A 25746-nucleotide genomic window follows, 5' to 3' on the forward strand; every position below is an offset into this window, starting at 1 on the left:
CTATCACCACTATCATCATTGAAGCCCAAAGGATCATTAGGGAATATTTTGAAAACATACAATAAAATGGAAAATGTATGAAAAAATGGATAAAATACTAGGCACATAATGACCTACCAAAACTAAAACAAGAGAATATAGAAGTCCTAAACAGATGGATAACAAGCAATGAAATTGAAGCAGAAATAAAATGCTTTCCAACATAGAAAAGCCCAGAACCAGATCCAGATGAATTGTAAGCTGAATTTCACCAGACCTTTACAGAAGAATATAATGCACCTCAAATTACTCCAAGAAATAGGAAGGAGGAGAAGAGGAGCATGTTCAAATTTATTCTATAAAGCTCTTATCACCCTGGTACCAAAACCAGACAAGGACACATCAAGAAAGCAAACTACAGACCAATATCCTCAATGGACACAAATGCAAAAATCCTTAATAAAATATTAGCAAACCGGGCTGGTGCTGGTATGTAGCTTGGTAGCAAAGCACTGGCCTTGCATACATGAAGCCCTGGGTTCTATCCCCAGTTCTAACAACAAAAATTCTCCACCAAAAAAATCACAAACCATATTCAACAAGGCATTAAGAGGATTATACATCATGATGAAGTTGGTTTCCTTCCAGGGATGCAGAGTGTTTCAAAATATGCAGGTCAATAAGTGTAATTCATCACATAAATAGAATCAAGGACAAAAATCATATGACCATCTTAATAGATGCAGAAAAAAAAAACTCTGATAAAATTTAGCACCCATTCTAAAAACATTAAAGAAAGTAAGAATACAAAGAACTTACTTCAATTTTATAAAGGTTATACATATAACAGTTCAAAAGTCAACATCATACTGAATGGGGAAAAAACACTCTCACCACTCCTATTCAATATAGTTTCTTGAAATTCTAGTCAGAGAAATCAGGCAAGAGAAGGAAATAAAAAAGGATTCAAACAGGAAAGTAAAAATTCAAATTGTTTTGCAGATGATGATTTTACACTTAAACAGTTCAAAAAGCCCCACCATAAGATTTCTAGAGCTGATAAACAAATTCAGCAAAATAGCAGGATACAAAATCAACATACAAAAATTAATAGCTTTTTTATTCACCAATAGCAAATCTGCTGAAAAAGAAATAAGAAACACAATTCCATTGACAGTAGCTTTCAAAAAAACAAAATAACATAAAATACTTGAGAATGAGTCTAATCAAAGAGATGAAAGACCTCTACCTTGAAAATTACAGAAAACTGAAAAAAAAAGAAATGGAAGAAGACACTACAAGATGTAGACCTTCCATGTTTATGGATGGGTAGAATTAATATTATTAAAATGGCCATATTACCAAAAGTGAAGCAAGCCCCTTCAAAATACCAACAACATTCTTCTTCACAGAATTAGAAAAAAAAAAAAATCCTAAAACTCATAAGGAGGAATAAAAGACCCAGAATAGCCAAAAGCAATTCTGAGCAAAAAGAAGAGTAATACTGGAGGCATTACAACACCCAACTTCAAACTATAGTGCAAGTCCCTACTATCAAAAACTACATGGTACTGTCATAAAAACAGACACACAAACCAATCAAATAAAATAGAAAATGCAGAGACAAATCCACGAGATGCAGTCATCTGATCCTTAAGAAAGGTGCCAAAAACATATGTTGGAGGAAAGCCTATTTAACAAATAGTGCCGGGGATATTGGATATCCACATGTAAAAGAATGAAAGAAGATCTTTATCTCTTACCAGAAACAAAGGTTAACGCAATGTGGATCAAAGACCTCAGAATTAGATCAGAAATTCTGCAACTAACAGGGGAAAACACTCCAGCACACAGGTGCAGGCAATAACTCCCTCAATAGGACTCCGAAAGCTCAGGAAATTAAACCAAGTAGTAATCGATGAGATAGCATCAAATTTCAGAACTTTTGCACAGCAAAAGAAACATTTAAGAGCAGAAAGAGACAGCCTACAGAAGGGGAGAAAAATATTTTCTAGCTACTCATCTGACAGAGGATCCTTTGTTACAAATATCTGCAGGAAATTAATCTCAATTTTAATTTAAAAAAAAAAAATCAGTGGAGGAATCAGGGAAAGCACACATACCAGAAGGAGACCTACAGACAAAGTGGACCATCAGCAGTAGGTTCCCCCACCCTCACTTGTATACAAGACACCTGTGTAGGCTGAAGATGTGTATAAGAGATGAATTTTAGATGATCTCTAAGATTCTTTGCCAGTCTAATATTCAACCATGTGCTACTCTTTCTTTAAATGAAAGCACACTGAGTCACTTTGAGTGAACTTCGAAAACTAGTATACTTTATTTTCTGATGTTTTATTCTGTGCACCAGATAAGGAAAATGATGACCCGAAATGTGGCGAGAACAGTAATTAAGGATGCTACAAGAATTTCCCCAGTTGTACAAGTACAGATAGCTTGATTTAGAGTATTTTTCACAATAATTCCCTTGGAAATACATGCAGTCTTGTGATCTCTGCAGATGCCTCTAGGCAGCTCTACCTTAATTTTGAGTATGATTTCCTAGGAGAAATTTGAAGCCGCTTTGAACAAAGTTTAAAAACTTCTGCCGCTACCAGGGAAAGTATCAAATTTTAAAAATAAATGCTATATATTACCATACTGCATATATTCCATATATTATGCTTTATATTTGAAAATGAAAATGTTTAAAGACTTTCTTAGCATGATTAAGAAGAAGCAAGCAATAAAAAGCATTGTATAAAAACTAGCCTCGTTTCGTAAAGAAGATATTTTCTTGTAATGACTTTCTGACAAAATTAACTAATGCCTGGGCCAGTGCATTAAGAAATAATATAATTCTCACTGCAATACTTTCCAACCAGGACATAACATTTCACATGGCCTTCCCTATGGGGAGATAAAATTTACTGGTTGAAATATGTGGGCAGATATATTTTTCATTTCATAACAATTAAAATTATTTTTATTTCTTCACAAAGAATCAATGGCATTTTTATTACATTTAAGTCTTGAAAATAAAAGAGGAAGAAACTACTTTTTTTTTTTTACTAAATCCTAGGTGCAATCAGCCTCAAAATTTCCTTGGGTGTTCACAGATCCCCATGGTCAACTTGTAAAAAAATAATAAATGGCCCAACATCAATCTCCTCCTTATGGAACCTACATAGGTTTGTAAAGGCAGGACCAAGAAGATAGGATTCAATAGTATATCTCCAATAACACCCCAAGGCAGGTGATCTATCAAAGTTATTCCAAAATAGGAAAAACTGACAGTTCAATTTCACATCAAACTCCTTGGGGGAAAACTGATTGAATGATAGCAAATACTACCTGCTTTTATTGTATGTGTAATCAATATGCTGTGCGCCTTTCATAATAGCCATAAGGTTATACTAAATATGAGTACATTACAGCTCTGCATGGTTAGCATTCACTGGTTATATGGTAATTGAGCCAAGGTTGAATTCTAGTCCTTTTGTGTTATGATTTCAGTCTGGAATGTACCCCAAAATCTTACCTGTTGAAGACTCGGTCCTGGATGCAACAATGTTCAGAGGTGGGGCTTTTAAGAAACAGTTGACTCATAAGAGCTCTAATCTCATCTGTGGATTAATCCAGTGGAATAGATTAATAATTTGAATAGACTACTGGCATAAGGTGAAAGGGGTAGGCAGGTAGGGCATGGCTGAATGAAATAGGTCACTGGGTACATGCCCTTGTGGACTACACCTTGCCCCTGGTCCCTTCCTCTCCACCTCTCTCTCTCCCCTCATCTGGCTGCCATGAGTTGACCAGCTTTCCTCCACCATGATGTTCTGCCTCCCCTCAAGCCCAATGCAATGGAGCCAACAAACCATAGCCCAAGACCTCTGAAACCATGAGCCAAAATAAAACTTTTCTTCTCTAAGTTATTCATGTCAGGTATTTTGGTCACAGCAATGCAAAGCTGACTTACATACCATACTTCTCTGCATATCTTTCTGGTTTGCTCATGTTGCCTCCCAGTTCAGAGGTAAAGAGACGCGACACAAACTCCATATACAAAAGACGGCATAGAGAGGAGAGAACCATGCAACAGATACATGCTGGAGATAAAAATACATGGCAAAAATCTAACAATGGCCTAGCAAGATTGCCTCAAAGGGGCCTGAGAGGTCTTCTAAGGGTCATTCTGAACCTTGGGGTCCAGGTCCAGGGGTGTTTTGGCAAGCCTTGGAGCGCAAGCTGAGTGGCCAGAAACCTGAATCAGGTGCATCTGATCTTAAAAGCCCCAAATGACAAGCCACTGCTATCTTCTTCTGAGTATTAAGCTAGGGGTTATGAACTCACACAGGAGTTAGTTAGGTTAAAGAGAAGGGGGAAAGAAGTAGCAGTTCTAAACACTAATCAGTTAGTGGAGCAGATTTTACAATTGGTGAGACCTTCATCTTTCGGAGTGGGGAAGTCTCTTCTTCCCTGAAGTTGAGAGCAATTACTAGCTGCACGGCCACGAGTCTGTTCTGAGTATGTCAGGTTTCACATATAAAAAGCCCATTTTTCAAATTCTTTTATCAGACCCCCTACTAGATTACTCTCCTCACACATTAAAAGGAAGAAGATTGAAATGTGGAATGCTTTGAGGTCAGAAGAGCCAGCAATGAACAGCAAGGTAAGAAAGATGATTTCTGGCTCAGGTCCCTTGAAACAGGAACCCTTTTACATGATTTCTTTTTAAACTAAAAATAATACTTCCTTTTTTCTCTCTTTTTCATTGAAACAAAAGCAATAAATATTCATTAAAGGATTATAAAGCATGGAGAATCCAAAAGAATGGCAGAAATCCACATTTGGACTACTCAGATCTATAATTGTTATAGTTATTATTTTGCCTTTGCGATGTTTATTTCTGAAAAAGGTGTATGTGTGTGAGGAAATCTTCAAGAAAGCTTTGTTTCGAAGCAAGAGAGTGTGAATCTGGGCTGTAAGTTTGGAAAAGTTCATTTTCTTTTCTGAACTTCACAGCTTTGTAAATTGGAGCTAGCCATATATAGCCACTCATGCCAAGTACATATGTAAACTAAGGGCCAAAGGGACTGAGCCCAGTGCTTAAAGGAGGTTGGTAACTCACAAACATGAATTCCCATCACTCCCATGGGTAGCACCTTCACGGGACTTCACTAGCATCCATTTGGCTCCCACCAGTGTTCTCGTAAGTGTTATTTCTCACATAGTAATTTGCTGGTGTGAACTTTCTAGACTTGTATGTTGTCTCCTTTGGATCAGCTACTCTGTGCCTTGCAATATGGAAATATCCTAGTTTAATGTGTTTGACTGCAAAACTATACCAGTGAAAGAAGCCTTAAGCAAAACTTCAGGACTTCCTAACCATGCTCCCCACCCCACCCTGCTTGGACTGTCCTTTCATTCACTATCAAATTCTACACTTGGTAATATCTAGACATGCTGGAACCAATTCAGAGGAAACACTACAGGAAGAGGAAATTCCAGTTGTGCTACATGTGAAAGAGTTGAAGGATTTTTTTTTCTAAGGAGGCAAGAAAAATAAAGATTCAGGAAATTATTTAATCATTGTCTTCAAGGAGTTTATTTTATTTATAGCATTTAACATTCAGTAACTTCTCACAGGTCTGTAGTGACCATGTTCTTTAACACTGCATTATGGATTTGATGGAGGACTTTGGAAGCCATTCCCTCAGCTGTGCACCCAAGAGAACTACAGCTGCTGTCTCCCTGACTCGAAAGCCCAGAGGTTCTAAGAACTGGAGAGATTTTGAACCATGACCAATGAAAAATATTGACAATGTCCAAGAATCCATGTGTTGACATTATGGTAGCCTGTGACCTAAAGGAAACTGACCTATCTGCAGAGGTACCTGTGTCAGGTCACAGAAATGGCAGTTTATTTTATTCCATATTCTCTCATTTTAATTTGACCTTCAAATAAACAAGTCTAAGGCAGATAAATATATATATAACATTAAACTGTTACTCTCTGTTCTCTCCTCTCCCAGCCCCGGCAACTTGGAATTTGCTTTAATGTTCTCAGGACATACCTATTCTAGATATTTCAAATAAAAGGAATTGTGTAGTATGTCCCTTTTTTTCTTTTTCTTGGTAATGGCAATTGAGTCCAGGGGTACTTGAGCACTGAGCTATATATATCCTAAGCCCTTTTTCAAAAATTTCATTTTTTGATAGGGTCTTGCTAAGTTGTCCAAGCTACCCTTGAACTTGAGATCCTCTTGCCTCAGCTTCAGAGTAGTTGGGATGTGTACTGTGCCTTGGCTCAATATGTTACCATTTTGTGTGCATGTAGGTATTTTAAAATACACTCACAGGTTGGGAATGTTGCTCAGTGTGAGAGCACTTGCCTAACATGCTCAAGGCCCTGAGTTGGATTTGCAGCATCATAAAACAAAGCAAACAAAAAACCCCACTTTTTAGTGGATTTTATGCTTTCTTTTTTCTTTTCTTTTCCTTTTTTTTTTTTTTTTTTTTGCTTTTATTTATTTATCTTTGCATCTTTTACATTTATTTACCACAATCCTGAGGGACAGGTATTATCATCATCCCTGTTTTATAGGTAAGGATGGAGGCACAGGGAAGCTGAGATGTCAGAGCTTCTGAGCAGCAGTATGTGAATGTGGGTGGGCTGACCCTGGAGTTCATGCTGCTTGGTCCCCTGTCCAGTGGCCTCTCTAGTTTCTGACATGTGCAGTTTCAGAGTTTACTTTTCCCCACATTGACAGAAAGTGGCCATGGAATATTCTGCTCTAGAAAATTCTTCTATCACATGTACCATAATTGAACTATTTCCCCATTGATGAATTTTTAGGATGTTTATATTTTTTTTTGTAGTTAAGAGTCATACTGAAAGGAACATTAAGGGCCAAGAAATTGCTAAAGTAATACACATTTATTGTAGAAATATGGCCAAGAGAACAAGCTAAAACACACATATAAATTATTTTCTTAGAGGTAGCCATTGTAGACAGTTTTTAACATATATTATATATGCTTATGCATATTTGTATATGATAAATACATAAATATTATATATGATTATGCATAACACTTATATAAATACATAATATTACATAATGCACAAATAATGTAAAAGAAGGCATATTAGAGTATTATAGTCAGAATTCTCTATTGGAACAGAACCAATAGGATATATATGTATGTGTGTGTGTGTGTGCATGCATTTAAATTATAAATAATACATATATATATGAATTAGAAATATATGCATGTATTTATAGTTTTTAGATTGTATTACACAATCAGAGACTAAATAGTTCTCAATGGCATCTGCAGGCTAGAGAGCTGGGGAAACCAGTGGCTTCTCATTCCAAGAAACTGGAAGCAGCCTTAGAGCAAGAGAGACCAGTGATGCAGCCCCAATCTGAGGCTGAAGTCCTAGCAAAGCCCTGGACAGCCACTGGTTCAAGTCTGCTAAGGAATCTGGAGTGTGATGTCCAGAGGTGACAGAAGCATCAAGAAATGCCAAGAAGTGTCGAGTATGCAAACATGTGCAAGCTTCCTCTTTTTGTTCCATTCAGGCCCCCAGCCTATAGGACAGTGCTGCCCATGTTCAAGGTAGATCTTTCCCAATTGTCTCTGGAAACCATCTCACAGATATACCCAAAAGGTGCTTTACCAGTTTTTACAAGTGTCTCACAATCTAGTCAAATTGACAACAAAGATTAACCATTGCAATTATCTTAACTTGATCTATACTACCTACTGAGCTAAGACTAGGATCACTGAGTGGAAGTCATAAGAGAACACATTTATGTTGAATGTAAAAAGCATGTAGAAAAGCCAAAAGTTAGACCATGTGACCTGAGAAGGCAGTGAGTTCATCATGGTTATATTCAAGCAGAGGCTGTGACCACTTAGTAGAAATGTAGTAATGACTTCGTTCTCCTACTTAGTGAACCTTGAGGTTTTCTTTTCCTGTAAGAAGTTATGTAATTCTAAACACTACCATAAAAGAAGGAGCCTCAAGTAGGTGTCAAGATATGACTCTAATTTCTGCACATTTGGAGGTATTCCTCAGCATGTTCTAAAATGCCTACCAAACTCACTCAGGGAAAAATAAGAAAATGTTTTCCTTATACACCTAATTGAAATACTACTCTTGTCTCTTTTTTTAAATCATTAACATTTTAAGAGATTTTAAATTCAGCCATGCCTCTCATGCTGAGGAAACAGAAGCAGAGTCTGTAATTCCCCTGAAACTGGGGTGTTCCTTGGAATCTCGTCTCCACTGGGAGATCTCAGAAATTCCCACCATGGACTCAGGTTCCAGTTAGCCTACTTCCAAAGGACTCTTCTTTACTCTCCATGAGCGTTTGACAACTCCAAATTCCAGAGCAGATGTAGGAAGCTGTCAGAAGTTTTACCGCTGGTTTCATGAGTTCTGCTTCCCCGAATGTTGAAGTTTGAACACCAAAGTGCAGAGGCAAGCATAGAAAGCAAGGTTTGTTTAAATAATAGTATCACAGACTTCTCCTGAGAGTAAGAAAGGGGGCATAGATGGTATCCCAGTATCCCAAGAAGTGGGGTACATCCTTCCCTTTTTATCCATCTTAGAGTTTCTTTGTTCTCCTGCCCTCTTCCCCACTTATCTCTCCCTTTCCTTTTTCCATCCTGCATAGGGGACTAGGCCCAGGAGATGCTGGTGGGATGGCCAGGAGGTGAGAAGCAGATGGGCAAGAGAGACCAAAGGTGGAGTGATCCTAGGCAGGAAGGGAGCAGCAGCCCAGGAGTTTCCTGTCTACCCAAATGAGCCACTTAGGAAGAGATTCAATAGTATCCTTTTGGGAGGAACAGTATAGGTAGGATAGGTAGGAAATCTTGGTGGAGGAAGTACTCTGGGGAGATTAGCATTTCAACCCCCTAGAGGCAGTCTCCAAATTTCCAGACCCAAATCAATTTTTATCTCCTCTATCGTAACTAATTCTTGCTTCAGAAGGACAAACTCAAAGCAGCTGAGTACTACCACTTCCAGTCAGCCTGCACAGCTAAGGTGGCATGACTACCTGGACCCTGCCCTGTACACAGACAGCTTGTAGGTGAGCAAAAGCCATTTGTTTCCTCACACAGTTTTTGCGTAACTCCATTTGCTTATGAAACATGGCATGTGTCCAGTTCTTTGTCCTTGTTCTCATACAGCACAATGAATATATCATTCCATTAGCCACAGCTTAGAGCCGATTTCACTATCATCATCCGTTTAGGGCTTAATAGTGTTTACCAAGGTTTTCGAAGAGTTCTTTGTGACATGCGACAGAAGCCAGCCTAGCAACTGTAGCTAACGGGCTGGGAGCAGAGCGGTGCCAATGCAAAATCACTGGCTTACAGCATCTCAAGACATTTGGCGGGTGTGCTCTGAAAAATCCAAAGGTTCTAACAAAAGAAAATAAACTGCTAGGGACGAAGACAGACAAAGGAAATAACAAAAACACAAACTGAGAAGCATTATGGTTTTTAGCAGCCTTGGATGAGGAGGAGGAAGGAGGGGCAAGAAGGTGATGTGGCCCATTTGTCAGACCATGTGTGGGAGATGATGTCAGGACAAAGGCATTAGAACTTGGTAATCGCCGCCCACAGAGACTTGGCGTGATTCAGAGATGTCTGATCAGGGGCTGGTGGATATAATCAGATGTGGCCAGCGAGACCACTCCTGCTATTCATCCAGCTTTTCTGGTCTCACTCTCATCCAGGCCCTTCTGCCACCAAGCACTTTTGAGCCAAACCCCATTTGTAGGTTGGACTCTCAGAATACTCACTCTCACCTTAGCATGAATTTAAATTGGTTTTTATTTCATACAGTTGTGTTCTGTTTTTTAATCATCCCTTCAGTGGCCAAATGGAAGAACACCTTCCCTATCCATGGCAGTTTCAGACACAAGAAGCTCATGTCTGGGTTCCAGGGTGGGACAATGATTCTGTGTACCTAAATGTTTCCATGAGTTATCTGCATAGCCTGAAGCTGACACTAATTAAAAAGGAATATTTTAGAAAACCATACTTTATTAGCTTTTTTTCAGGTTTTTTTAGCTATTTTTTTGTTTTGTAGACTTTTTGTTTTGCTTTTTCCCTTGTTCTTAGCATACCCAAAAGAAAAGCACCACATCTTACAAGTCAAGGTAAGTCTAGTTCTCACTTAGGGCCTACAGTCATGATGACTGTATTTGACGTTCTAACTCATCATGGGAAGATTTTTTTCCTGGTAAAGGTGGGCAGCCAGGAGGAAAGAGCTTTGCCAATAGGTGGTTTTAACCTTGACTTCCTACTTTCATTTAAACTGCTTGAAAACTGTCTTTCTGGTGCATCCCTGAAGCAAACAGAATCTCCCGTGGAAGGGAGGCATGTGGTCCCCAAGCCCTGAGATCTCCTGAGTATTATCGCCATGTTGCAGAAGACGGTTTTAATTTCCTGTTTGTATCTTATATTGTCTCCACCTGTTCCTTTAATTTAATTTCTTGATATTCAGTTTCCTCATTATTATAATTGAATTAGTAGTAGAACCTATGGCTCCTCTTGCTGACTGAGCTTTCTGGATCTGTCCATTGCCCTGTAGAACCGGACCTGGACATGAAGCCATTCGGTGTCACCTCAGACACACTGGTCCCTACTCTTGACCTCTGCTACAGCTTCAGTGCTAGACACACATCCGTGATGACAGCTTTCACCCTGTACCTGTCTCCCATCCTGTCTCTCCTTGCCCACCATGGTGAATATTGATTGCACAGCTGTTCTTGCTCTAGTTTTTTTCAGGCTATGCCTGCCTCCCAATATTCAAAAGAAATTTTCTGTTATACTCTGACAGGAATTTAATACTTAGTGGTCAGAATCAGTGCTGACTTCAGGCTAGTGGGAAAGCCCTGGAGATTTGGGGGAAGAGAATTCGATCCAGCTCCAAGTTCTAGCCTAGAGGGGACCAGGACAGTGCTGCACTGCAACCTAGGGGCAGGAGTTCCCAAGAGCAGGCTCCTGAGTGGATTGTCAGCCTGCTTTCTCCTCTGCCTCCTCTGCCTGGGAGCTGGACTGGATCTTTGGAGTAATACCGGCCCTGAAGAGTGAGGAACACAGGAGAGCATCCACCAATTCAGATAGGGAAACTTTTATCATGATCTCTACATTGGGAGAAGGGAGTAAGATTTTGTGTGGAAGGTAAATCAATATGTACAGGAGAGGGTGAGTGTGCAGATTGGGGATAAATCCTCATGCATCAGGTACCACAGAGCAGTCACTTCTATCTGGCCCTGGAGAGTTTCCTCCTGGGGAATGTGGAAAACATCATCTCACAAAGGATTGAGTACATCAATGGAGGGATAATGCTCGACACAGCCTGACTCGGGGGGCGGGGCACTCAGTTAACAAAAACAATTTAAATAATCTATGACTTTATGTTATTCCAACATTTCTGAATGTCCTACAAGTGGAGCCTTCTATAAAAGATAGATGCAAAAAGGTTTAGCATGATGAATGAAGCCACTTAGCTGCCTTAAACCTCGAGAGGCCAGACATACATCAGCAGAAGTATCTGTCCTCCAGCACAGATCTCAGTCTGACACTGCCTTTGTCCTAGCTGAGGGAAGCCTGAGCTAAGCAGGGCTAGCAGTAGACTTGCCATGCAGAGGAGGCATAAGCCCTGTCACAGTGGTCCCTACACTGACACCCAAAAGTGATGATCCACCTTTGGAGTTGGTGGTTCTGAGTTAGGGAGTAAGCAGTTCAGCAGTGACTCTCATCCAGCAAGAGCCTATATTTTGAGGTTCAGTCAGCAGGAGGCTGACATACCAATGCCCAGTGGTGCTCAGCTACTATCAAATCTTAAGCAGGCTTCATTTTGGAACAGGTGCACCCACCTTGCGGGGAATCTGGAAAGGTTACTATGAAGTAGAACAAGAAGAAGGACGAAGCTGAGGGCAAGAAATAAGATCCTGGAGCCAAAATGACCAGGAGCCTCCTAATTTGTACCAGGGACATGGATAAGGTGAGAGACATGTGGGAACTAGAGTTTCTCAGGGCTCAGAAACAATGGGGACCTATGGGTCCTCAAAGGAAGTGTTTTGTTTGACTTTTGTCCCTCAGATATTCTTATGTTGAAGTCCTAACCTCCAGTGTATCATAATGTGACCTTATTTGGAAATTAGGTCATTGCAAATACAGTTAGTTAAGATGAAGTCATACAGAACTAAGGCGGCCCTTAATTCAATATGACTGGTGTCCTTATAAAAAGCGGAAATTTGGAGACCGACATGTACACAGAGAGAAAACTGTGTACTGTGTAGACTGGAATAGCAAAGGAGTACCAACAGCCAAGAACGAGGTATGAAACAGATGCTTCCCTAGCACTTTCAGAGGGCTGCAGCCCTGCCAGCACCTTGATCTCTGACCTGCAGCATCCTGAGCTGCAATACAATTGTTTTCTGTTACTTAAACCACCCAATCTGTGGTACTTTGCTATGGCAGCCCTAGCAAACTAATACAACTTCCAACATCAGTTTGGTGACTAGAGCAAGATTAGGTGAGGTGGTAAAGTTGATGAAGACACAGCAGCAGGAGAGCTGGAGAAAGGTGATGACCCTGTGGAACACCATACCCCAGAACATGAAGTCAAAACAAAACATTGCTATTGTTTATGAGTCTACCTTTTCAGCAAGACTGGAAGACAGGGCATCTCTGCTCCATTCAGTGGTCTAGGATGTTTGAAGACTGAGTTGAAACCATCTAGAGATTCCTCACTCAAACATCTGGCAGTTCCTTCAGGCTGTTGGCACGGTCAACTCAGCCAGGGCTATTGGTGGGAAGAGCTGTCCATGGCCTCTCGTGTGGCTTCAGCTTAATCACAACATGACAGCCAGATTCTGAGGGTGAAGGTCTCAAAAGAGATAAAAATAGAGAAAGAGACAGACAGAGATTGAGAGAGATGCATAGGAAGAGAGACAGAGACAGGGACAGAGAAAAAGAGAAAGGGACAGAGAGACACAGAAAGAGAAGGAGAGACCGAGAAAGTCAGAGACAGAAAGAAAGACATGCAAAAAGAAAGAGAGGGAGAGCAACATAGAGGAGGGGTCATAGTGGAAGAGAGAAGGAGAAACAGGAGAAACCTGTACCCAGACTCAGATGTCATTTTGCATCCTCCCATGCACCTTCTTGGTTAAAGTAGACACAAACCCACTCAGATTCAAGGGAAAATTGCCTCTTGTTCTTAAGGGTAAAGCACAATCTTCTGGAAGAACATGTTGTCCCAGAAATATTGCTCATGGCCATTTTTGGAAAAGCCATTTGCCACAGTCATGCTCTGGACTTCATAGAGATTCACATTAATGTATTAATACATTAAGAAAATTTTAAGTGGTGAGTGGATATTGGAAGTGTTCAGTGCAGAGGTTATAGAAAAAGTAATTTGTTCTGTTAAACACAGAAGAAATGAAAAAGAAAATTAACTTTATTTTGCAAAGAAAGACAGATCCTTCCCAGTTCTATTTCAGGAGCTTTTTCTCATGAACAATCAGCTTCCATTGTCCATGAGTTCATTCAGTATTGTACTTTATTCATGCTGAATCTCACTTTCAACTTCCTTTTCTCTTTTATCTCGTATTTAAATAATTCCCTCCTAGCTCAAATACTCAATGAGAATAAATGTGGTGGGCTGTCAAAACGACTCGGTTGATCTGGAAAAATTTATTCCAAATTATTGTGAGAATAAGAGCTCCTATAAACTCTTGGGTATACCAACTTTGCTGTTTTAATGGTGGCATTTTAACAGCATTCAAATTCATTGGACCAATTCTGCTTATGATACCCTAAATTATATCCTCTGGTTCAGCAAGAGATTAGATTTTAGTTTGCCTCTTTGTCATCCAAGCCATAAACTAATGAACTAACACCAATTCTACCTCTTCCCCAATCCCTCCACTCCCCAACTTTCTAAGAAAAATCAGCCAATGAGCACCAAGATTAACTAGAGCAAAGACAGAATATTTCTAGTTTCTTTTCTATAGGTGTCCACACAGTACAAAATGAAAAAAAAAAATACACAGAATAAATAATGGAATGTGCATCTCACTAACTGATCTGAGTCCCAACCATCACATGACTGCATGAAGAGATATAAATCTCTTATTGCTTTAAATGAGAACATGCTTTACACTCTCAGCTGCCGCATGATCATTATTTTGACAACAAATCTTGAGGAGTATTTCTTATCCAACCCTAAAAAACTGCCATATTTCTTTTCCCAGACCACTATCGGGGGTGATTTGGTTGTTTCCATTCCTTAGACCTTCAGCCTCAAGGGACAGTTCGTCCTTGTTTGGATGTCATCAGTCTGAGTGGTGCTGCTTTCCCAGTTGTCAAGGAGACAATGGCAAGAGGCAGAATCTGGAAAGATATTGAAGCTGAGTGAAGTACCCATGTTTCTCCAGTAGAACTGCCCAGAGAGCAGGAGGAAATGTGTGGAGAAAATCACTATTGTAGAGGGTTCACATTGATTCTCAGAATTCTGACAACCCATAGGAGATTCCTGGTTCCTCAAAGGGATTATCTTTTACTCTCAAGTATACTTACTTATACATTTTAAGTGGCTGAGGAATTGTCTGCTTTTGTATTATCTATCTGCAGTCAGGCACATCATTGTTCAGACCCCAGGGTCTTGTTGTCTGAGTTAACTCAGTGTGTGCAGTGAATGGCAGATTCCTTCATCATCCCCTGTCCTATGCCTCTCTGTGAGGAAAGGTCTGAGCTCACACATAAGTGCAGGTGCCATGAGATTGTACCTCAATTTCCTCTTCTAGAAAGACTGGGAGAAGGACAGAACATATTTGCTTTCCTGATATGGCTTTGTGAGCAGAAGTCCTGGAGTTCACATAGTGTATGTGGTTTGGGGTGAGAGTTGAAGCTAGGAAGTTTGAGGAGAGGAACAGTAAGTGTTCTGTGGTACCAATAACGTACCCTACTTGCCTTGAGTTTGAGATGATAAGAGGAGAGAAATGAGACAGGTTAGCCAGGCTGAAACAGCCCAGCATTCTGGTTTTCTGAAACAGGCATTGCCAAAAGTATTCCCATTTTGCCATACTAAATGACAGTTGGCTCAGGGTAAAATGAAGTAATAGGATCTCTTCCCTCTCTTGCCCAGTTCCATGAAGCAGATCTTGGATTTAGATTTCAAAGTCCTATTTACTCTAATTCAAATTCAAAGATGTCCTACAAACTGCAAACTAGAGATCTGTGAGCCATATTGAGCTCACACAAGCCTTTGGTTTGTTGAGTGCAGAATTTTTAAGAATACTGCTAAGCCCTTAGTTTTCCCTGTCCTCTCCAGTCCATGAGGATCCCATATGGAGAATAATTATTTCCCACAGATAAGCTACTTGTTTGTCCAATGTGTCAACAATTAGGATAGGGCTGGTCTCCTCCTCCTCTCTGCTGCTTAGGGTTCAGCAGGAAGTTGGAGTCCTCAACAAGTATTCTGGAATGAACCAAGCTGTGAGACTTTGGCAAATTGGTGGCATTGGTATGTTACATAAACAAAGGAAATGCTGATTTCCTGAATGAAGAGATAGAGATAACTGCACTTATAATAATCATGCCAAGGCTGCAATGAGACATAAGATGCTCAAAGCAAAGGACCTTGTACCTAGTCTGGCATGATGGAGGAGAGGAAACAAACGTCCCAATCAACTTCTCTCATCTTTGCCCCTTCGAAACTGTCAAAATGCTTCACAATGAATAGCTTGTGTTCTAGTATATCTCCTCAGGTCTCAAAAAAGCCTCCCTGCTACCAAGCAGCACCAGGAGTGAGGCAACTTGATAACAAGCCTATGTTCTTGGCATAAAGAAATGGAAATGAAGTAAAGAAAGACACAAAAGTCAGGACTTCAGCCCGAGTGCTTCTGCTTTCCAACTCTAAGGCAAAAATAAAATCTCCTGATATATTCTTGCTTAGACAGTGGGCAGTAGGGGGGTGGCTGCTGACATTTTGAGGGACCAGTAAACATTTTTCTAAGCTATCTGGTCAAGGAGAAACATTTTTTGTTATTGTTTGACAGAAAGCACTAATATCCCTTTCGGTTTTAAGAAGAATTCAGTGCTGTGCATGTAGGTTCAATGAGCTCCCAATCAAATGGTGCTCATACCAGACATTGGCTCACACTGATTGCCCAAAAACAGTTAGAGAAGGGGATTTCAAGGTTACTATTGCAGGACTTCTGATAGGTGAGTTAATTATATTTGGATTTGCATCTCATTTCTGCCCTGTTTCCTGACACTGACAAGGGAGACTTCTTAGTCCTCAGCCTTTTCAGGAGGACAAACTGAAATCATCTAACACTCATAGGCTGCAATGACTAGAAAACTGGGGAAAAGAGGGTTAAAGGGCTCAACCCTGTGTGTCTATGACCTGCCAGGGACTGGCATGATCCAGCGGCAGGTGTGATCCATATCCCCATGGCTCCATTACTCACCACCTGGTTTCCTATGACTCACAAGGTCGCTGAGCACATGGCAAGAGAGGGGGATTGATTCCCAGCTGCCACCTTCTCTCCCTAAGTTGATATCATACACTTTTTCTAGTTCTGTTCTCTCTTTCTCTCACCTAAATTATGTTTTTTTCTCGGCTGCAACTATCGGCAGTCTTGTAATTCAAATTCTTTTTTTTTTTTTTTTTTATAAAGTCAAGGAAATTTATTTCCTGAGGTCATGACACAGGAAGTCGACTCCGAGCCGCTGCTGTGGAGCTCTGGTGAAGGTCAGTGCTGACCGCATGCTGGGTGACCAGGAAGCTGGAGTCTTACCACAAATGCGCAATGACCTCTGCTTAGTGTTCAACATGGTGGCACCTGTCCTGGGGCACCACCCAGGGGCAGCCCCTGAGCCCGCTGGGTGACGACCAGGCCTGGGGAGGTGGTGACAGGGCCGGCCGTCAGGCTTCACTGCGAGACCTCGGGAGGGGGAGCGTCAGCAATTGGGGCCCAGCCGCTGGGTCAGACCGAGACAAACTGTGTGGCGGGTTTGCTCAGCAGCTGGAGAGGGTGCTGCTTTTTGATCATTATCGTTTGGGGCCCCAAGGGAGGGTCTTGGGGGCCACCTGAGCCCCAAAGCTGGGAAACTCCTCAGAGCTGCTCATATCAGGAGCCTTCTCACTGCTGCTGGCAGTCCAGGGCGCATCCCGCACCACAAAGCCTTTGGAGGGGGCCTTGGACTCCTCGTGCACGGGGGGCTTAAGGTAGCCCTGCAGAGCCTCACTGTCCACCACGTCGGCCAGGTATTCCTCCTCCAGGTTGAGGATGTGATCGATGGCCTCCTCCAAGTTCTCCGGGAGCCCTGTCACAGTGACACAGTTGGGGTCTGGGGCTCCAGTCTGTGGGAAGCGGATGTCCACCTTGAATTCACCCATGATTTTTCGGATGGCTTTGCCTCGGGCGCCAATGATGCGGGCGTGGACACAGTGGTCCAGAGGGACGTCTTTAGAGACCATCTGCTCAAGCTCACCCACGATCTTCAGGATGGCGTTGCGGGCGGCTTCTGTGTTCTTCTCGTACCCTGTGATGGTGATTTGGTCCTGGGGCTGGCTGCCAACGTCCTTGTCCGGAAACTGGATGTTCAGGTCGTGCTCCAGCCGGATCTGGGTGATCACTGCCCCCTTTCTTCCGATGATTTTGGGATGGTATTTGGGGTCTACAGTGACGCTCAGCTTGAAACTCCGTAGAGCCCGGTCCTCCTGCTCAGCCTGCAGCTCCTTCACGCGCTCTAGCAGCCGGGCCTTGGCTCGGTCCAGATTAGCAGCGAGGCCGGTGATGGCGATGACGTCAGACTGCCGCTCAGGAGCTGGGACGTGAATGTTCACCTCAAACTCGTCCATCATCTTGCGGATCCCGCTTCCCTTCTGCCCGATGATGTAACGGTGAAGGTCAAAGGGCACCTCCACCTCGATGGTGACAGGAACCAGAGCCTCCAGTGCCTCCTTGGCTGCCTCACACCTCTCTTTTCGGCCAGAGATGACGATAATGTCGCACCTCCGTGGAGAGCCAGGCTCAGCCTCTCTGCCCTCCCCGGCCTCCTCACCGTTCTCCTGGACAGCTGGCTCTGTGCTGGGGACTGGGTTCTCCTCTCTGTCTGGGAACTTGATCTGGACATTGTAATCCCGAGTGATCTGCTGGATCCTGGAGCCTTTGGGGCCCATGACAGATCGATGGAACCTTTGGGGGATGGCGCACTCCACCGTCACCTGGGCTTCCAAGTCCTCGATGATCTCCTGAATGCGCTTCTTGGCTGCCTCCACACAGTCCTTGGCACCTTTGAGGGTGACCTTGTTGCTCTGTGTGCCGGAGCGCGGGAAGCTGACCATCACCCCACCATACTCCTCTGCGATCTCCCGCAGGACCTGGCCTCTTCGGATGACGAAGTGGCGGTGGTGCTTGGGGTCCACCAGCATGGAATCCTCGACCACTTTGTCCAGGTTCTGGATCAGCGCCTCCAGCTCCCGCTGTGCCTCCCGGACAGCGTCCTCCTTTCCTATGATAGTGATCAGGTCTTGGTCCTTGTCCTCCGCGGCTGGGAAGATGATGCGGGCACCCGTGCTGTCACGCACGTTGCGGATTTTGCCGCCCCCCTTGCCAATGAGGAACATGTGGTACTCTGGCTTGGCTTGGATGTCCACGGTGAAGCTCTTTGTTTGCTTCTCCTCCGCCAGGTGCAGGAGCTGCTTCCTGGCCTTCTCCACGTCAGAGGAGGGGCCCCTGATGACGACCGTGTCGCTCCCGGAGCCCTCCACAGGGAAGTGGATGTGCACGCCCCCGCACTCCTCCATGATGGCGCGGATCAGGCGGCCCTTGGTGCCGATGAGCGAGTTGTGCAGCTTGGCAGGGATGGAGACCTCCACCTCAGTGATATTGGCCAGGTCTTTCTGGATGGACAGGATCCGGCTCCGGGCAGCCTCACAGTTGGCTCTCTTGCCTGTGATGATGATGGTCTCGGAATTGCTGTTCTCCGAGGGAAGGTCGATCTTGGTGTTGCTTTCCTCGCGGATCTTCTTGATGTTTGCACCACCTTTCCCAATGATGTTCTTGTGAAACTGTTTGAAGATTGGAACAGAAATCGAATAGCTATTCTCCACCAGGTCGGCCACCATCTTCTGCATGTACTTGGTGCATTTTTCCACCTCGTTCTTGGGCCCTCTGAGTTGGACAATGTCGCTTTTCTGTGCTGGGTCTGGGAAGTTGATGATAACCTCTGGGAATTTGTCACGAATTTCACGGATGCGTTCACCTTTCTGCCCAATGATTGTGCGATGAAATCTCTGCTCAATGATTAGATCCTTGGTACGCTCGTTTTCCATGCGAGAGGCCAGCTCCAACAGCTCCCGCTTGGCCTGCTGCACGCCCTGAGGGTCCCCCTCGATGCGGATTAGGTTGCTCTTCTCGCTGTCAGGAGGGATGCGCAAAGACACCTTGTACTGGTCTTTGATTCTGTTGATGTTGGCCCCGCTCTTCCCGATGAGGTGCCTGTGGAACCTGTGGTCAATGCTAATCTCCACATAGTCCATCCGGTTGACCAGGTCCTTGACCATGCTTTCGATCTGCTCCTGGGCCACACTCACGTCCCCGGTGGGGCCTTCCAGGGTGATCCTGTCCTCACCTTCAGTGAACTCAATGTGCACCTTGGGCATCTGCTGTGTTATCTTGGCCAGGTTCTGCCCTTTCTTGCCGATGATGAACCGGTGAAGCCAGGAGGGGGCGGACACTGAGGAGACCGTGAAGCTGTTGGCCTTGGCGTAGACCTCAGTCAGCTCCTGGCCCAGCTTCTCGGGCTCCCCTCGCAGGATCACGGTCTCAGAGGCGCTGTCTGAGGGTGGGATCTCCACAGAAACCCCAGTTCTCTCCAGGAACTGTAGGAGAGTTGCCTTTGGGCCCGATGACATACTAGTGCTGAGACTTCTTCACCTCCACTGCAATGGTCGTGGTCTTCTTTTTCTTCTCCTCGTAAATCTTCTTGATGCGAGCCACAGCCTGTGCCAGCTGCTCCTTCTCTCCAGTGAAGACGATTTCTGTCCGGCTGACACTGGGAGGGGGGATGTTGATGCGCGTCCCTGTTTCCTGCATGATCTCACCCACGAGTCTATTGTAGGGCCCAGCAATGAAGGGGTGGAAGGCCTTCTCCACCTCCAGCCTCTCCACGGCACTCTTGTCCTGCTCGGCAGAGATGAGCAGGACCTCATGGCGAGCCTTCTCAATGCCCTCTTTGGTGCCAGTGATCTTGATCTGGTTGCTGGGGTCATCTGGGCGTGGGATCCGGATTTTGGTTGCGGTTTTTAGCTCCAAGTCTTGCAATTTCTCTCCATTTTTGCCGATCACAAAACGATGGTGCTCTTTAGGAATGGCAACAGTTGCTGAGGCCTGAGTCTGCAATCGAGGGACAATGTCCTTCCGGGCTTTCATGACAGCATCCAGCTTCCCTGAGACCATGATGGAGAGGCCTTGATCTTTGGCCAGAGACAGCTCCAGGTGAGCGCCAGTCCTCTGCATGATCTCAAGGCAGATCTTGGCTTGTTCACCTTCTCCAAACTGGTTCATGTCCTTGTACTTCCTTTCCTCCAGGGGCACGTGGAACACCTGAGTGATGACGGAGGCCTTGATGGGCCGGATCTTGGTGCTCCAGGCTCCGGCAGGTTCCTGGGCACTGTCCAAGCATGCTGCCTTCTCAGGAAGTGGGGGGAAGGCATCCTTGTAGGTGGGAGGGTCGCTCTCCTCTTCTGAATTTAAAGTAGCCACTTTGATTTGCTGCGGAACCAGTCCACTTCGGTGTTCGGCAAAACTCTCTTGTGTCAAAACTGCAACGGAGCTCATGGATCTCACACCTACACGTGATCCGGGTAAGCCACAGCAAAACGGTCGGTAGCCAGAAAGTCCGCCCCGAGGCCGCCTGTCAGCCTGCCAGCTTTTACTGTACCACTCTTATTAGCGTGAGGAAACCAAGCTCATAAGGTAGGAAATGTGGCAAAACAGGGACAAGCCGCCATCTTGGTAAAGGAGAAGAGGCTACGCTTGACCTCCCCCCGCCCCCAGCCTCTATATGGCCAACCGCCCCAAATTCTTAAGGAAGGACTTACTGCAAATGAATTGGTTCAGCTACTCTTAGAAAAGTGCCATTCGATAGAGATATAATGTGAGTCATATATATAATATTTCAGGAGTCACAAAGGTAAAGCAAAAGGAAACAAAGCCAGTTAATTTAAAAAAATTATTTGTAGTCAAATATGTCCAAAATGCAAAATTATTAAAAGTAGTAATAAGAACCAGGGAAGTAGATCAGTGGTAGAGTACTTGCCCACCTTGCATAAGGCCCTGGGTTGCATTCTCATCACCACAAAAAGAAGAAATTTTAAAAAATAGTAATAAAGTTTTTAAATGCTAATTCTAAATCCATTGTTTGAGCATACATTCATATCGATTCAAAATGTCCATATTTCAAGTGGTTAGGAGCATTAAGTGGCTAGTAGCTACTGGCTACTGGCTACCATATTGGAAAGGCAGTCCAAGAAACCACTATATCTGGAAGCCAAAAACCATGAGTAAGCGTGAGTAGCATAAGGTCCTACTTCACAGGAGCTGCAATCTTTTCAAGTGACAAATGTAACAAGAAGGCCACAGAGGTTAATAACACAAACACGCATCAGAAGAAGATTGGTTTGAATCCCAGTTCCAAACTTATTAGCTACACACCTTGTACCAGTTATTTAACTTTACTTTAAGTATTGCATGATCACATATTATAGAATGCTAGTAATAGTATATATCTCATAAAATTCTTATGAGGACAGAATAAGATGATACTTTCATATGCTGAGCCTTGTAGGTGTACTTATTATTGAAAGATGACTCCACCTCTGTACCAATCTTTGATATCTATGGACCCTCCCCTCCATTTCCTATATTTATAAGAGGCTTACATATATTCTTTTTTTGTTGGGGGGGGGAGTCCAGGGATTGAACTCAGGGGGTGCTCAACCATTGAGCCATATCCCTAGCCCTATTTATTATGTGATTTAGAGACAGGATCTCACTGAGTTGCTTAATTCCGCACCATTGCTTTGAACTTGCAATCCTCCTGCCTCAGCCTCCCAAGCCACTGTGATTACAGGCATGTGCCACCACTCCTGGTGGCTTACATATATTCTTGAGATGAGAACTAGTACCAGCTCCAAATAGTGGGGAGATACTAAACAGGTTAACAGGCCCCACGGAGAATCAAGACCCTCAGAGAAGATGGAAGTTCACTTTTTTAGTTTCACCCAGTTATGCAAGTGTATGTATAATATCATTTTACAGCTGGATACTTATATGTAAGTTCTCTCCGGACTTTTTAAGGGACGATACTAAGTTGTACTCTTTGTTAATTCCTTCTTCTCCTGGTCCTGATTTTTGGGAGTTTGGCTGCAATCTGCAGGTTCTGCTTTGAAAGGGACTCCAATAGCACCCTAAGGGAATGGGCTGATATCACATCACCCCCTCCTCCATGGGAAGGAAAAGAAGCCCTAGGACATCTGGAGTTGAGTACAGTATCAGAAGTCTGCTGAAAATGGGACAGCTAGAACTGCAGGGTGAGAAGAGGCAATTAATAAAGACCAGGTGAGCTTGCTGGAGGGAAAGAAGTGAACAGGACCACCAGGAGCTTTTCTTCTCTTGCCTCCTCTCCCATCTGATTCTGCTGTTGCATCTGTCCCTTCAGTCCTAAGAGCCATGTGCTCTGAATGCACTTTGCTCCCTATCCATGATTTCTCATCCCTGACTGCCTTTTTCTCATCGCACATTTCACAGTTTTTTTTTCAAAATGTGTCCAACCAACCTGCAGGAGAATTACCTGAGTATTTCTTAGCCTATTGAGTCCCAAGCTTTCAATTCTGAGAAAGTTCAGCAGCATAGGTGCATTAAAATAGTTTGGAAATCATAGCATAATCTATACCTCAACTATCGTTTTATTGTCAGTGAAAACAAAATGCAGGAAGTCCTATAAGGGGGCAATGGGACCATGTAGCATTTCATAATTTCATTATTTGTATTCAATTGCTAATTATATGAACCTCTTGTTTGGTTTTTCATCAGTGTTGTTGATTTCAGAAGACTCTTGTTTTTTCTGGTTTTCCTCCTTGTACCTGTAGCTTAGAATCATACATGCATGCGTGCACGCACACACACATACCATCCTATAATTAGAACAGTGGACACATTTTACATAATATACAAAGAAAATAGTTTTCATGACCTGTTCATTAATTATCATTGGTGGAAAGGAGCAAAGCACTTCAAACAAAGGTTATGTTACATTTTTGACAATATGTGTGGTTTTTCATGTCGTATCTTGTTTTGACATCCTTGACATTCTTGCCCTTAAAATGAAAAACTTGACATCATTTTGAAAAGTTGTAGGTCTGAGAGTATTATATTATCTTCCTCCAGATAGGTTTTCATTGCCTCATTTTAGGTATGCTAAGCAAATGTCTCTTTTAAAGGCCAACAAAGTTTTGAGATTTCTCCTGTCTTGGTTCACAAATGTGTTATTTTAGGGAACAAAATCCATTCTGTACCTCTAATAGAAGTGGAATATTTGGGAACCACACAATTATGTTTATCCACTCGACCCCTGAAATTGTTACAGACACCCACTGTCTTTGGTTGGGGGCACATCAGCTCTACTCTTTATTTTTTTCCATCATTGGACTTTGCCAAGTGGTTCCACTGTGTAGTAAGTAGTAGTTCATACTAAAAATGACACATTTATTATCCAGCAATTTTACAATGGCAGTTTCATTATTTGTGTTGAATTCATAATTATAAACTCTTTTTGCTTGTTTTTTCATCCATGTTGTTGATTTTAGAGGACACTTGTTCATTCTGTTTTCCCTCATGGAACCTGTAAGCGTGGAATCCAATAGTTCAGAGATGTGCTAACAAGTCATAACCAGTGAATGACTGTCAATCAAAACAGAGTGTGATTGTGGATTCTCTACAACTTAAATGAAGCATTTGCAGAACTGCCTTACTCCCAAGGAAAAGATCATTGTTCAGTTGCTTTCAAGCACTCTTCCCACAATACAAGTCAAAGTTATAACAGTATTACAATACTCCACACGATGCCCAGAATTTATAACTAAAACTTGGGTGCTTTCCTCATTAAGTGGTTTCAGTGGATTGTTTCCCTATTATATTATTATCATTTTATCCACATCCAGGGTATGTAAATATGGAAGTCTTTCCAAAGGTATAGACAGAATTATGGGAGCTAACCAGATCTGCTAGTTCCAGGGATTTCTACAGAAGATGGTAGTTATTACCCACCTTATTATTATCATCAACTGCTAGCAAAACTGGTGAGCACTGAAGCAGCAGAACTGTGACTTTGGGTAGACATTCAGCCTCAGCAATGTTCATCCAGTGCCCTGAGAATCATGGAGAATATATGTGCTGACCTCACATCTCTTTTCTGGCAGGGACTTCCATTGGGCAAATCCAAGGGGAAACAAAAGGAATACATAGCCCTGTTAATATGGCCCGTAGAGGTCAGTCTCACAGAACTCAAAGCAGGCTGGAGAGAAACAAAGATGCATTTCTATATATAAACAGAGAGTAATGAGGGCAGGTTGACATCATTTCTGCAGCCCAGAACATCCAAGCAGTACACTGCACATTATTCTGCAGTATGCATTATCCCATTGTCCTATTTACAGAGCAACTACTTTCCACTATTGATAGATAATTTGAAATGCAGTGCATTTCTCAAAATGAAATGGCAACCTAGCTCTAGAAAATCTTTACATATATAAGATGTATAAGAAAATTAATTTTATATTACATCAGTTATGTATGTAATATTGCATTCACTTGAACATTTAGTAGAAGTAACTTTTAAGCAAAGTTTATGCCATTTTCACAATGAATTTAAAAAATACTTTCAAATGTTCTAATTATTCACCTATTACTTTTCTCAAAAGAATAGATCTCTAAAAATAATTATTATTTCACAAGTGCCATAAGTGGTAAATCTGATGCTCAATTTAAGTTTTACAGGGGTTCTGCATCTGGGACAATGGGACAAAATTGGTTAAAATAAAAATTTATAGGCCACACCAGCATTAGACCACAATAGCACTGATAGGATTGACAAAAGACACAAGGAGACACACAAGGGTGATGTTACAGTCTCTGTTTTAGCAGCTCTAGAAACTCCAGGGAACTTGTAAGAAATGCATATGCTCAGGCCCCAGCTCAAGACCAAGTAAATTATAAAGTCTGGGATGGAGCCCTGCAAGCTCTATCAACCAGCCCTAAGTGACATTAAATCTTAGGAGAGTTGAGCTCTGCTGCATTGGAAGATGTAAATGTCTTCCATGCCAAAAGTTGTGGGTATTTACATGATGATTATACTTGTACAGAGCAACAGATTTTTAAAACATGCCCTCAGGCAAGGTGCAGCTATCCCCCAAGGTATCCATGAAATTAATACATTCCTGAGTAGCAAGGATCCCCAATTTAGAGAAGCTTTCTCAAGGAGATTTGTGATGTGCTATTTTCCCACCTGACTCTTCTGGAGGCTGTGACTGTAATCCTCTCCTCTTCAAGTATTTTTTTTTTGTCTGAATCCCGGAAGGAGAAATTGAATCAAGTTCTACAGAATAACCATTCCCTTATGCCTTCTTTTTGACCATGATGTACATAGGGATCCTAA

General features: G+C 42.7%; 1 protein-coding gene across 1 annotated transcript; it reads right to left on the reverse strand.

Annotated features, from left to right (window-relative positions):
* Positions 1 to 16683: 16683 nt before the first annotated feature.
* Positions 16684 to 21032, reverse strand: LOC124081161 (vigilin-like). The gene is given in 2 exon segments (XM_046427333.2): positions 16684 to 19922; positions 19924 to 21032. Coding segments are annotated over 2 exon segments (3795 nt in total). The 5' UTR covers positions 20871 to 21032; the 3' UTR covers positions 16684 to 17074.
* Positions 21033 to 25746: the final 4714 nt, after the last annotated feature.

This window comes from Marmota monax, unplaced genomic scaffold, assembly GCF_021218885.2.
Source record: "Marmota monax isolate L192 unplaced genomic scaffold, Marmota_monax_Labrador192_F-V1.1 WCK01_AAM20220418_F8-fsc00272, whole genome shotgun sequence".
Classification (NCBI taxonomy): Eukaryota; Metazoa; Chordata; class Mammalia; order Rodentia; family Sciuridae; genus Marmota; species Marmota monax.